The sequence below is a fragment of the Gymnoscopelus braueri genome (genome assembly GCF_963280865.1).
Source record: "Gymnoscopelus braueri genome assembly, chromosome: 11".
NCBI classification, from domain to species: domain Eukaryota; kingdom Metazoa; phylum Chordata; class Actinopteri; order Myctophiformes; family Myctophidae; genus Gymnoscopelus; species Gymnoscopelus braueri.
The window spans coordinates 48,549,749-48,564,434 of NC_137613.1; the positions used below are offsets into that span (position 1 = coordinate 48,549,749).

The following is a 14,686-nucleotide window of genomic DNA, read 5'->3' on the forward strand; positions in this document are numbered from 1 at the left end:
GACCGTGAATTCAGCATTTACTGTGATTGAAATGCAAATATTCAAAGGCAGCATTCAAGAGAATTGCCTTTTTCTAATCCAAAAGTGCCCTTTTAGAAAGTCAGCCCCTGCGCCCCTCTTAAAGGACTAGTTCACCCAAAAAAATACTTATTTTCTATCAATTACACACCCCATGAAGCATTGAATTCATGGATTTGTTTTTGTTTTTGTCGCATTTGAGTCTCCTACCTGATACATTAGCATCTTTCCGCCAGTAATAACATTTTTGGCTCACGAATGTGACAAAAACTAAAAAATCTCTGTGAATTCAATGCTTCATGGGGTGTGTAATTGATAGAAAATAAGTACTTTTTTGGGTGAACAACTCCTTTAACATTCTCTGCACGTCCCTGCCCGTGAGGGTCCACTTGGTTCCGTCTGCGCCCTCTCGGAGTTAGACAAACACTCAGCATTTTCGAATGTAGATGACTGTGCAACTTCGAGGCTCACGGCGTCTCCTCTCCCCCGCCCCGCCCCGCCCCGCCCCGCCCCCCCGGGGCCTCCTTTAATATTCGTCCATGTTGTGCCACTTGGCGATCTGCCGCCGCGGGTTGTCGCACACCTCCCGCCAGTGGGTGACGCCCGAGGGCATGGGGCTCTGGCCGCCCAGCACCAGGCGGCCCACCACCTCGTTCTTGGTGGTCCGGTCGAAGTCGACCACCAGGAACTCCACGGAGATGTCGGCCAGCAGCTCGGCGGGGACCTCGTAGATGAAGGACTCGTTGAACACGGGGTTGAGCGTGCACTTCTTCACGTGCGTCTTCTTCTTGGCGATGCGCTTGCGGCCGTAGTAGACGTTCACCTTCACGTAGGGGTCTGGGGGGAGGGGGGGGGGGTGGGCAGAGAGCAGGGCAGAGAGCAGACCAGAGAGCGGTATTAGAGGATGTTGGAATGGTTACATCACTTTAAAGGCGAATAGACCAGTGGTTGTCAAACTGTTTGATGTCAAGGACCCCCAAATTGACATATATTAGCCCACGGACCACCCAGTTGAAAAGATAGAGCCTGGGACCCCCATAAGAGAAGATATTTACAGTTATAGCAGTGATTCTCAAACATTTCAAGGACCCCCATTTTGACATGCATTAGGCTACGGAGTGGACCCCCATTTGATACCATTTTGATCTCTGGGACCCCTAATCTAGACTGTAGTATCATCTGTGTTCATTTAACTCTGAGACACCAGGATCTAAATGTCTCAATGGAAGAATAGGGAGACCACCTCCAACCACTGCAGATGCACTATATTGTAATAACATACTCTTCCATACAGATGGGTTAAAATAACCTTTTAAGTTCAAGTATTAAATAAAATAAGCTTTGTCTATGTCAATGACGTTATTTGGAGCAGATGGTGCATTGGATACTAGACACTGCCATCTTTATTGTTGCTTGGACATAATTGCAATGACCTCTGTTTGTCAGGAGATGGAGACAAAGGCCGTAACACCTGCAGCTATGCAGCCCTGTGTAGATGGCCACTATTCAAGGGTTTTATATATATTCTTGGAAATCTTGAAATCATGACATTTGACTATAGGCCTATAATATTTTTTATTTAGCTGAATAATTGTACCCCTTTTTTCTCTCAATTTACTTATTATGCCAATTTCCACACTGATGAAGGCTGGGTAGCCAACATGTTTGTTTTAACTTAAGGCATATGGAGAACTTTGATCCTGTGATTCTTGAGTGCGACCCTTCGCTTTGTCATCGTTTGCCATTTAATTCCTCCCCTCATACAGTACATTATTTCTGTGTCGCCACTGCTTAGTATAAGCCTTATACTCTACTGGCTCACCTGCCAGTGAGGAGCCTCCACCAGGAGGACATAATGCCTCCGTCCTACACTCCTCCCTTTCAACATTCCCAGCCCGTTGGACTTGGTAGTATAGTGACAAAGATCATCCTCCCAGCACGGAGGCTTCCCTTCCCTGAACAAGGATATTTGTGTTCGTATAGGCGGCCTACCCCGGATGCACCGTGGTGAATTCAAACCCCTATAGACTTTACCCTGAGTTTTAACCCATTTTAACGTTTGATACATATTCATTGGCTTCAATCACAATGTTTGCTTTATAAGATAGTAGAGTATATAGAGCATTGGCTCTCAAAGTGGGGTCTGGGGACCCCCAGGTGTCCTTGAGGGGGTTCCAGGGGGTCCCCAGCAAAAGCAGTTAACATCACAATCATTTTAACCACTTCATCCATTTATATGTTGGCTATTCAAAAATAGCAGATATGCAAGCCCACAGTGCGTCACAAAATATTTTCAGATTTCCGAAAAAGTATGAGAACCACTGGTGTAGAGACACAGGAAACCAAGGTCAGGGAGAAGGGAGACATACGAGACATGGCGGGAGCCAGATTCAAACTCGGGTCCTTTCCTTGTGACTCACATGTCGACCGTGCTCTAACTACCCCCTATTTGTTCTGTTTTATAAATCTGATATACAGTAATATGGCTCACAGGTATTTGTAGAAATGTGTCAAGTCACACTATAGAGATGTGGTCCTTAATGGACTGATATTCACCCACATCGAGAGTGAGTTTTGTCTGCTGTTCATATCAAAAACAAAACGTCTGTCGGGTGGAAACCTCATATGTCCAAAACTGTTACTTTTCAGGATTCAAATTCAAAAACAGCAAAAGCAGCAGATCTACAAGCTCGAAACGCATCGCTTGCGGATCTGCTACTTTCGATGCTTTTGTGTGATGCTGTAGTGTGATCAAGTAGGGCGTTCATTTACGAAAAAACACAAAAAGTTAGAATATGGAGATAGGAGGTTTCCGCCCGACAGCGACAAAAAGGAATGTTGGCAGGAAAGCCCAGTGCAGTTTAGCCTTCTGCCCTTCAAGAGGCAAACAAGGCCAATAAGTGGCCTTGATGCCCACACTGCCCCAAGCTGATTGAATCATTTTCTCCTCTGCCTGTTTCCTGTCAAGACAGTTCTTAGTTCTGTTAATACACCACTGTCTTTTGTTGAGATTCTGAATTCTTCAAATTAGTCCAGGTCTGAACATAACTTCTGACTCAGGTAATTTGTAAATCATGATCAATAAAGTATTGAACGACCCTGCGCGCGCGCGCGCGCTCGCGCGTGCGTGCGTGTAATTGCGAACGCGGGAGGAGGCGCGGCGAAGCCGCGCCTCCGACCAAGTGGAGCTTACTATGTAACCCTGCTTGGGTTGTGTCTCTGTCTGTCTGTCTGTCTCTCTGTGTGCACTGCCTGTGTGCAGCTCCTCTGAGATAAGTAAATGTCCAATTTAGACGTACCATACATCAAATGAAAGGTCTTTGAAAACTGAACACACCTGTCAAGGTTGCGTTTAAGCCCGCCCCTTCCCCCGGAAGCCACGCCCCGGAGAAGGCTCCTAAAAACTCCCCATTGAAACCCCATGTTAAATGAAAAGTGCCCGAATCGCTCCCAAACTTTTTCTACCCCCCCTAAGTGGGGGTCTACGAACAAATACATCGGGCTCGGATTTTGGCTCCGCCCCCCGGAAGTGGGTGAAACAGGCACTTCAAACACTTTGTTGAATTGTTCAAAAACATTCCACGTTTTTTTTTTTGTGAATTTGTATTTTTCTAAGATGCTCCTTTTAACGCAGATTAAAAAAAAAAACTTTTTTTTACATATTTTTTTTCATTCTTTTTTTTCTTTTTTTGCGTTCGCTTACCGCGTTCGCGCGTCTTACTTGTTGTATTACTATACTTGTGAGGACCAAGGCCCCAATATGTATTATTTTATGGTTAAAAATGATTCCTAAGAGATAGGTTTACAATTAAAAAAAGATTCAGGTTGGGGTTAAGGTTAGGATTAGAAATTTAGAGGTCAGGTTTAGGGGTTGGGATTGTAGTTGCGCCTGATTTGTACTTAGATGTGCACCGGTGTCACACACCGAAAATAGCCGATCTACAAGCTCAACGTGTCGCAGCGTGCCACGTTGTGAGCTTGATCTGCTAGATCTGCTATTTTCGGCTTTAGGGTTAAGGTAAAAAATTACAAAATATTGTAAAAATTGCATTAACAAAACCACCCTCCTAAAATGTTGATAAGTATAATAGTACAAACGTGTGTGTGTGTGTGTGTGTGTGTGTGTGTGTGTGTGTGTGTGTGTGTGTGTGTGTGTGTGTGTGTGTGTGTGTGTGTGTGTGTGTGTCCGTGTCCGTATGCGTGTGTGTGTGTGTGTGTGTGTGTGTGTGTGTGTGTGTGTGTGTGTGTGTGTGTTACTCACTCCCACAGAGTCCAGAGATGTCCATGTTGGGCAGGTGTTTGGCCTTCATCACCATCACATTGAGCCTCTGGGTGACAGGCTGGTAGGACACAGACACCAGCAGCTCCCCTCGACTGACACACTTCTTACACACACACGCACACACACGCACACACACGCACACACGGACACAACACACCAGATCAGTTGTTGACACATTAGTCTGCTAGACTGTTGAAATGCTTCCGTCATGATAAAGCGAATGTGGCGCTTCCTCCCCGCTTCCGTTTCGTCTTTACAGTCGCGCAAATGTATCCGAATATAAATCAAAATCATAGAAGCATAATACAGCTTGCTACTCAGCAGAAATGATTTTTTTTTTTTTTAATGTAAAGATATTTCAAAATATATTTTCGTGAACGGAAATGATGAACAGATGTCAGCTACCTGCCTCGGATTTCGGCAGGTGTAGTTCCAGACACTATATAGCAATCGGAGATCAAAATGCAATGTGTTGTGAGCTGATAGATAGGCTATTTTCACTATTCATTGCACAATAAAAAACATACAGTATATAGGGGCTTAAGTGGCCCAGTAAATACAAAACATAGACAATTGTGTCTTTTCATGCCAGATTACTATCATACATGTTTTGTCTTGCATTGGTTTGTGTTCATCATTATAGTTTGTTACTTTATCTACTGTAGTGTAATGGCCTATCTATTTGTGTATAATATGTGTGTAGTAGACACATCCATTTAAATGTCCAGACAACGTGTCTGAAAACCCGACAGTCTGGTCTGCGACTCTAACCCTTAAGTGTTGTACAGTGCAATGTTTACAACCTATAGTGCATGGGCAGGATGACGATGATGTTATCACGCTGGAAACTTGCAGACCTGCACTGCAGCTTTGCAATTAATACTGGAGATGGCCCTGAATAATTTCCTATCGTTATGAAATGGTCCAATACTTTTACGGTTCTTCCCAACCTAGAGTCCATGGTCTGCTTATTAGGCCTAACTTACACTGTGAGAGACAAGCTGGCTTGTGCATGTGCGAGTATTCCCCACAAACTGGTTAGTTCACAATTTTACATAAGCAGGCGATGTCTGCTATAACAAACTACTGCAGCAGAAAGAAGAGTTTTCGATCTCATTTCATTTGGAGAAGGAAAACTTAAACACTTAAACCCTAAATACATTGACCGGGGTCCCCCAGGGGTCTAATACTTGGCCACCACTTTTTTTTTCTATTTTGGCCAAATGTTCACCTACTATGACATGCCTAGAATAGGGAGACTAGGGAGCAATATTTACCCTGAGCAGCATTTTAAATATTTCAGAATGTAATGGAGTGACTTGTCCTAAAGCCAGACAACCAGATACCAGAGATATTGATGGGTCGGTATGAGGTGCTTGTCCAAGGTGTACCTGGGATCATATGTAGTCAGTAGCAGAAAGGACTTCCTGACAAGGAAAGGACAGGCCTGGAGTGCTTGGAATAAGCTACATCTTATATGGCAGACATCTCAAGAGCTACCAAGATCAACCTGTGTGGAAAGTATCCTTCTGTATGGTGCCGAAACATGGACAATGAATAAGGAGCTTCGGGATCGTCTTCTTGACATGGGTGTCCAGAACCTTTCATGGAGGAACCATCACACTAAGCTCAGATTTATGGTGGCATCCCTTCCATCTCAGTTGTTGTGGCACAAAGACAAGTAAGACGCGCGAACGCGGTAAGCGAACGCAAAAAAAGAAAAAAAAGAATGAAAAAAAATATGTAAAAAAAAGTAACCAATAATTATTATTTTTTTTTTTTTTTTAATCTGCGTTAAAAGGAGCATCTTAGAAAAATACAAATTCACAAAAAAAAAACGTGGAATGTTTTTGAACAATTCAACAAAGTGTTTGAAGTGCCTGTTTCACCCACTTCCGGGGGGCGGAGCCAAAATCCGAGCCCGATGTATTTGTTCGTAGACCCCCACTTAGGGGGGGTAGAAAAAGTTTGGGAGCGATTCGGGCACTTTTCATTTAACATGGGGTTTCAATGGGGAGTTTTTAGGAGCCTTCTCCGGGGCGTGGCTTCCGGGGGAAGGGGCGGGCTTAAACGCAACCTTGACAGGTGTGTTCAGTTTTCAAAGACCTTTCATTTGATGTATGGTACGTCTAAATTGGACATTTACTTATCTCAGAGGAGCTGCACACAGGCAGTGCACACAGAGAGACAGACAGACAGACAGAGACACAACCCAAGCAGGGTTACATAGTAAGCTCCACTTGGTCGGAGGCGCGGCTTCGCCGCGCCTCCTCCCGCGTTCGCAAAGACTCCGCTTTGCTGGACATTGCCACAGAGCAAAAGACCAGGTCATTTAGCATATTCTTCTGTGGAGACTACCATGCCCATCAAGAGGAACCAGACCACTCACATTTCCAGATGTTCTGAGTAGGGACACAGGACAGACTGTGAATGAACTTGGTGTGGCAATGAGCAACAGAGACCAGTTTGTGTGTGAGCAGCTTGTGTCGCAGATCTCGAGGGCACTCAAATGATGATGATGATGATGATGATGATGAGGTGCTATAAATGTCAGTAGGTATGAGCCAAGTGTCTCACAGCCTGGAAGACATTCCAAATAATGTCAGTGAGCCAAAAAAAAAAGAAACCTTGCTCACAGAGGATGGTACATATAGAATAAATTATGCTTTATGCGTTGCCAAATATCACAGGGGGGGAGTGCGATGCCTTGTGTGTGTTGGAATTTATAAACACGTTGCACAAAGTCATAGCTAATCATAACAAATGTTCACTATTCTTCATACGATGATGTACAGCATTTGTTAGGTGTAATAAGTGGTGCATGGGGGGGAACCACAGTGATGCATCATTTACAAACTACGAAAACAAAGTGTGTCCCGCTGTTGAGCACCGAGCCCGTCTACCACAAGTTGGCTGAAGAAGGATGTTTTGACTTGGTACGAAACAAAGTGGGTTTTAGTGTCAAGTTGTTCTTTAACCCATTAAGCCGATTCTAAAAAAAAAACGGTTTTCTGTAAAACGTGTGTTGCTATATCAGTGCTGCTCAAACCTTTTCATGTTAAGGACCCCCAAGATTATATGCATTGCATGGCCGCCGGCCGACCTCCATCTCAAAACATGTTGCTCCAGGGACCCCCAGAAGCAAAGATTTGAGTTAAAATGTTCTCTTTAAGAAATGTTCAAGATGTTTCTAAAATATTTTTGAATAGCCAAAGTATAAAATGATGACACAGAGGGTTAAGATTTAGTGGGTTAAGATCAAGCAATATTCTTTCCAATGTGTACTTTCTTATTGTTTTGTATGCATAGTATGTGATCATACAAACACAATGCCGCCAGTCTCCTGTACATTCTCAAGTGTAAATGATGACAAAAACAAGCAGGATCCCTGAGCTGTCTCCATGTTACTGCTCTCCTCTCTCTGTCTCCCCCTCCTCTCTCTGTCTCTCTCTCTGTCTCTCTGTCTCTCTGTCTGTCTGTCTGTCTGTCTGTCTGTCTGTCTGTCTTTCTCTCTTTCTCTCTCTCTCTCTCTCTCTCTCTCTCTCTCTCTCTCTCTCTCTCTCTCTCTCTCTCTCTCTCTCTCTCTCTCTCTCTCTCTCTCTCTCTCTCTCTCTCTCTCTCTCTCTCTCTCTCTCTCTCTCTCTCTCTGTGTCTCTTCTCTCTCTCTGTCATCCTTAAAGAGCTGTCATTCCTCCACGGCTCCCTGTTGTCTCCATAGAAACACTGTGAGAAGCAGCCAAGAGCTCTCACTGAACCTCACAATGCAGGAGAGAAATGTGTGTGTGTGCGTGCCATGTACATGTCTGCACTCTGCACACATGCGAACGCTGTATATAGACTGTGACTCATATCCGAATCCATTTTTAAAGTGTTGAAAAAAAACGGCAAGAAAGGGTCATAAAAAGTGTGAGCGTTCCATAAGAATAGTCTGATTCATCATCCTTCTTCTTGGAATGTGTTTGTTGGTACACACAACATATGGGACAGGAGATCCGTTTATAACACTGCACCTTATGTTTGACGTCATGTACAGTACTGACAGTTTTATGCTACAAGTACTGAAGATAAGTAGGTATCTTTCATTATATAGATATGTTTTGTTAGATTTTTGTCCTTGCTCTCCCTCTCCCTCTCCCTGTGCCCCCACAATAAATTAAAAAAATCACACCCAGTGTGAAGAGAGTGGTGCCTTTCATGAGTTCATGTCATTAGTTACTTTTTACAGACTTTGATGACTTCAACGTATTGTTACTCATTGTAAGTACTTTAAAATGTTTGTACAGATTTGTACGTGTTTTTACTCATTGTAACATCTTTCAAGTATTTTTACGCATTTTAAGTATTTTTACTCATTTAAAGTATTTTTACTCAGTTTAGGAACTTTAAAGTATCTTTACTAATATTTAAGTATTTTAGTCATTTTAAGTTTTTTTACTCATTTTAAGTGTTTTTACTCATTTTAAGTATTTTTACTCAAAAGTGTGTGTGTGTGTGTGTGTGTGTACTGTACTGTACTGTACTGTACTGTACTGTACTGTACGGTCGGTACTGTACTGTACCTGTACTGTACTGTACTGTACTGTACCTCCCCTCTACCTGTACCTGTACTGTACTGTACGTACTGTACTGTACGGTCTGTACTGTACTGTACTGTACTGTACTGTATGTACTGTACTATACTGTACCTGTACCTTTACCTGTAACTGTACTGTATGTACTGTACTGTACTGTACTGTACGTGCTGTACGTACTGTACTGTACTGTACCTGTACTGTGCGGTCTGTACTGTACTGTACTGTACTGTACGGTCTGTACTGTACTGTACTGTACTGTACGGTCTGTACTGTACTGCACTGTACTGTACTGTACTGTACTGTACGGTCTGTACTGTACTGTACCTCTACCTGTACCTGTACTGTACTGTACTGTACTGTACTGTACTGTACTGTACTGTACTGTACTGTACGGTCTGTACTGTACCGAACTGTACGTACTTTACTGTACTGTACGTACTGTACGTACTGTACGGTACTGTACTGTACGGTCTGTACTGTACTGTACTGTACTGTACGGTCTGTACTGTACTGTACGTATTGTACTGTACTGTACTGTACTGTACTGTACTGTACTGTACTGTACTGTACTGTACTGTACTGTACGTACTGTACTGTATTGTACTGTACCTGTACTGTACTGTATGGTCTGTACTGTACTGTACCTGTATGGTTGCATCTTTGTGTTGCAATCAGCCGCAGCTGTTGAGGCTGTGCTCAAACATACAGAGAGGCCGGGCTCATACGGACGGACAGACGGACACACAGACACACACACACACAGACACGGTCAAATGTAGGAGTGGTTGGCACCACTCAAAAATTGTCCCGGGCCGCTGGTGTGGCGGTCTGGGCACTTAGGCTGCAATGTAGCCTGACAGCGTGTCACGGGTTCGAATCCCGATCCCGACGACATTTGCTGCGTGTCACCCCCCATCTCTCTCTCCCCATTTCATGTCAGTCTATAAAGGCATAAAAAAGCCCCCCCCCCCCCAAAAAAAAATCACCCACTTCTATAAACCTGTGATGATGTGATAATATACGTTTGATTCTCGATTCTTCTTGACTCCCACCCACCTCCACCCACAGAGCCAGTCTGGAGGCATTTATATAAAAGTAGCCTATACTGTATATAGGTTTTGTTGCAGCACTATGCAAATCCTGCGCCGATTTACGTTGCGTTGAAAGCCACTTGGACAAATTACTGTATGTGGGTGGGTGGGGGGGATGGGGGGCAGACGACGCTGCACAATGCAACACACTGTGAAATCTCAATCTGTGTTATTTTTAACTGTCAGTGACATAGCCCACTGCAGTGGATCTCAAGCATTTTCATTTCATTGAGATGCCTGAAGAAGGTCTATTGACCGAAACGTTGCCTAAATAAAGTTCTTGTTGTGCAAATGCAGACGGTGTGCGGGTCATTTTATATTGTAGTCTATATGTCAAGGACCCCCAAATTTGGCTGTGGACCCCCATCTGAAAATATTTTTGCGCCAGGGATCCCCAGAAGAAAGGATTATGTGTAAATGTTTTTAAAAAATACGTACGTTTTTCAGAAAACTCTCAGGATTTAGTGGTTCTCAAAAATGGCAGATATACTCACAGCGTGTCACTTTGTGCCGCGCTGCGAGCTTGTACATCTGCTATTTTACATCTTACAACTGCTATTTTTGAAAAATCTTGAAAGCGTTAGATTTTTTTTTTCATAATTTTGATTAATTTTTTAACACAAATCTTCTCTTCTGGGGGTCCCTGGCACAAAACATTTTCAGATGGGTGGTCCTTGGCACGTAAAAGTTTGAGAACTACTGATTTAGAAGGCATTTGTATAATCAACCTCGGGTCTTAATGGGTTAATGTCCCTTTCACACAATGTGACAACGGCACCGGCGCTCTCTGAAAGGGAAAGCCATTATTTCCTCTGAGCCTTCAGCCATGCGGTGGCGGTTTGCTGCTGCGTGGAGCAGAGCACACGCACAGCAAGCTCTGCACTGCAGCAGGCTCCGTGGTCAAGTTCAACCTCTGCATGGCTGAACTTCACACAATGAGACGAATAAACATCCAGCCAGAAATGAAAGGGAAATTGGAACTAGGACACCGGTGCTCAACCTGTGGGGCAGGGGCCCACTGGTGCGTCGCGAGAGTATTGCAAGTGCGGCCCCCAAATGCCAATAAATAAGAACTTAAAATATACTACGTTAGTTCCACTGATTCAAGGTGGAATACATTCGCTTGATTGATCATTGAAATAAACATGCTTTGAAAATGCTCACGGTCCACTCATCTGACCCCTTAACACGGCAGCCGTTCGGCTGCCGTGTTAAGGGGTCAGATGGGTGGGCCGCGAACGCTTTCAAGACGTTCAAGTGAGCCCTGATCCAGAAAAGGTTGAGAACCGCTGAACAGAGTTCAGTTTTTAACCAACATGTATTTAGCCAACATGATTTGTGCAGTAGTTTTTATACACACCAAATGGAGGAAACAGTGATATTTTATTACAGGCATATGGTGGTGTAATGCCGAAAACTCAGTCTTGCTCTGTCCTCCATGACTGCCATTCTGTGTGAAAGGAACATTAGCCTTATCCAGTTCACCTCATCCATCATACTGTCAACCCCCCTCTCTGTCTGTCTGTCTGTTTTCTCTGTCCTCTCTCTCTCTCTCTCTCTCTCTCTCTATCTCTCTCTCTCTCCCTCTTCATGATATGTAACAAAGTCATAATTTGATTTTATTTCATGCCGATGCAGAAAATGCCTGCCTGCCTGCCTGCCTGCGTGCGTGCGTGCGTGTGTACGTGCGTGTGTGCGTGTGCGCACGTGTGTGTGTGTGTGTGTGTGTGCGTGCGCGCGTGTGCATGTGTGTCAGCAGTAGGAGGAAATATAGTTTATGCAAAAACAGGCCTGAAAAGTTGCATGCGGCACTTTTCATAGACATTATGGATTTATTTGGAGTGGAGCGAGAGAGAGAGAGAGAGAGAGAGAGAGAGAGAGAGAGAGAGAGAGAGAGAGAGAGAGAGAGAGAGAGAGAGAGGAGAGAGGAGAGAGAGAGAGAGAGTAGAGATACAGGAGAAACCCTAAGTTTGCATACAGATGCCTGCAAGGACACCCGTTAGAGTCCAGCTCTGTTAACAATACATGTATCTGTCTGACATGAATATATATATATGAATATGTAATACGGGACTGTAACTCTGAGAGTGTACAAATGGAAGCAAATGGACCCGTGGAATAAGGCCAATAGAGCATTTGCTGCAAACTTCCACCGGAAATTAGACAGGCCACCTCAAGGTTTCCACTTTTAAAACTATTTAAATTTGTTGTATATATAATGGCTTTTAACTATTACTAGGAATGGACATCTAGTTTCTGCTTCCATCTTAATGTTCTTTTATTGTCCCTTTTATGTTTAATAAAGTTTTATTATTAGGGACAGATCAAAATGTACAGAAGGGTACCCCTGGAGGAAAAATAGGAGGGGGTGGGGGTCATGCCTTTCTAGTCCAAGGGAAGGTCAGTTAATTTTACCTTGAGTCCAATGGAGGGTCATACAAATTTGAATGAATAAAATAGACAATTTTTTAATATAAATATTTTACCCTTCTGTAAATTTTAACCTGTCCCTTAATGTGTTCGGCCCACACTTGTGACATATGTGAGTGTGTTGTACCTGGATGTGTCTCTTGGTGATCTGCTGGTTGATGTGGGACGCGGCCCCGTGCTGGGGTCCACGCCAGCCAGCGGCACGGCCACCTCGCCGATGACGTCGTCGTCGGGGCGAAGCGGTCGAAGCTCAGCACCAGGAAGTGCAGCGGTGAGCTCGGGCAGCGAGCTGTACGCCACGCCGTAGAAGGTGAAGGTCTCGTCGAACACCGGCTCCAACGTCTTCCTCAGCACACGGGTCTGAGGAGGAGGAAGAGTGACCTTCTTTAGTTGTTTCAGTTGTTTCCCAAACAATGGATTGGCCTTAAATCGGCCCCTCACACCTATGTTGCAACGTTGATCATTCTTTCCGTAGGAGTTTTATGTCGAGTCTGACATCAGTGCCTGTTGATCTAAGGGCTTTTGGGCACGTCGCTGAAAGGCTCACAATGGAAATAAGCCGCTGGGTTTTTAGCATTTATCCTTTTGATAATGTGTAGTGACAATGTATGCATTTTACATATGTTTATTATCAATAAAGAGGTCAAAGTCAAAGCCTGGTCCTGCCTGTTCTCAGCGGCATTTCTGGCACTTAAAGCTTGAGTTCTATGTTGTGTCTGACAGCAGTGCATGCTGTTCTCCATATATGTGCATTTGATGGGGTCCCACTTTTGGGGCACCGACTTTTGATTGAATTCATCAAAATAAACATGCTCTGAAAATGCATGCAGCCCACCCCTTCTGACCACTTAAGTGGTCAGATGGGTGGGCTGTGAACGCTTTCAAGATTTTGTCAAGTGTGCCCCCGATCAAGAAAAGGTTAAAGGAGGAGTTCACCCAAAAAATGACTTATTTTCTATCAATTGCACACCCTATGAAGCCTTGAATCCATGGATTATATTTAGTTTTTGTCGCATTCCTAAGCTAATAATTTGATTCCCGTCTCCTACCGGCTAATGTATCCAGTAGGACACACAAAGTAGATTATTTGTGTCTCCTACCGGAAATACACACGGTCATCAAATTATTGTTTTAGGAATGCCACAAAAACAAAAATAAATCCATGAAATCAAGGCTTCATGGGGTGTGTAATTGATAGAAAATAAGTAATTTTTTGGTGTGAACTCCTCCTTTAAGAGAACCACTGCTCTCTAGGGCATAAACCCGGATGGGAGGAAACCGGGGCTCACCTTCACGCGGTGCTTCTTCTCGGGCAGGATGGTCATCTTCACGTAGGGGTCCGAGGTGCCCGCCTGCTCGTCCACGGCCGGCAGCCCCTGGGCCCCGATGACGGTCACCACCAAGGCCTTCTTGGGGAAGGTGTAGTCCACCGCCAGGCTGAGGGTCCCCAGGGACACGGGCGGCGTGCCCGAGGCCGAGCTGTCGTCCGGACCGCCCGGGGTGAAGGGCGACGCCGTCTTACTGGCGCTGCAGCTGCTGCTGCCGCTGCTCAGGGCTGTGTCACCAAAATCAGGATTAGTTGACGATTCACTGTCATGCAAATAATTGCGGTTAACGATTTCATTTGTGTTTTTTTGGCACTTTTGAACATTGGGACAATTCTGTTTTTGTTTGCCTTTTAGACCTGGTAAACAAAAATTGCACGGGGAAGAATGACAAATAGATTAAATATGCACAATAATGAGTGGTACCAATAATCAAAATAAATTATTATTAAACATATGGCCAAACTAGGCTATATGTTTAGATATAAGATTTTCAAAAAAGCTTTAATTTATATAGATGAATGGACAATTGAACAATTCTGATGATTATGCAAAACAATTGTTATTACCGGTATCTCAAATAACTGTGATCAAGTGCTTATTGTCACTGTCAGGTGGAAACCTTATGGGCCATATTTTCGCCGGTGCCTTACCCATTATCCTAAACTTCTTTGCCATTTTTTACTATTTTTAAAAAGATTTTCAAATTGTCCAATCCACAAGCTCACAACGTGTAGTGTAGTTGAACTATTTGAAAGAAGTTTAGGGATAATGGGTAAGGCACCGGCAAAAATATGTTTCAGGAAATGGTGAAAAATAAACAGTATTTCAATGAATCCAGTGTAGTTATTATTTAGTTACAAGCTCTTGTTGATATTTTTCATTGGTCCCCCACAGACACACCCCTTCCACTTTCACTTAATATTTAGTGAAAATAGCAGATCTACAAGCTCACAACAGGTCACA

At 43.9% G+C, this 14,686-nt stretch overlaps 1 protein-coding gene across 1 annotated transcript in view; it reads right to left on the minus strand.

Moving 5' to 3' along the window:
- Positions 1-374: 374 nt before the first annotated feature.
- The window catches only part of LOC308095693 (synaptotagmin-11-like), a gene marked incomplete at its 5' end in the record, with an annotated part of 24,288 nt that continues 9,976 nt past the window's right edge, over positions 375-14,686 (minus strand). Inside the window, 7 exon segments of the mRNA XM_080442736.1 lie at positions 375-855; positions 4,280-4,400; positions 12,523-12,564; positions 12,567-12,626; positions 12,629-12,664; positions 12,666-12,755; positions 13,685-13,950. Of these exon segments, the coding sequence (XP_080298862.1) occupies positions 545-855; positions 4,280-4,400; positions 12,523-12,564; positions 12,567-12,626; positions 12,629-12,664; positions 12,666-12,755; positions 13,685-13,950 (926 nt within the window). The 3' untranslated portion in view covers positions 375-544.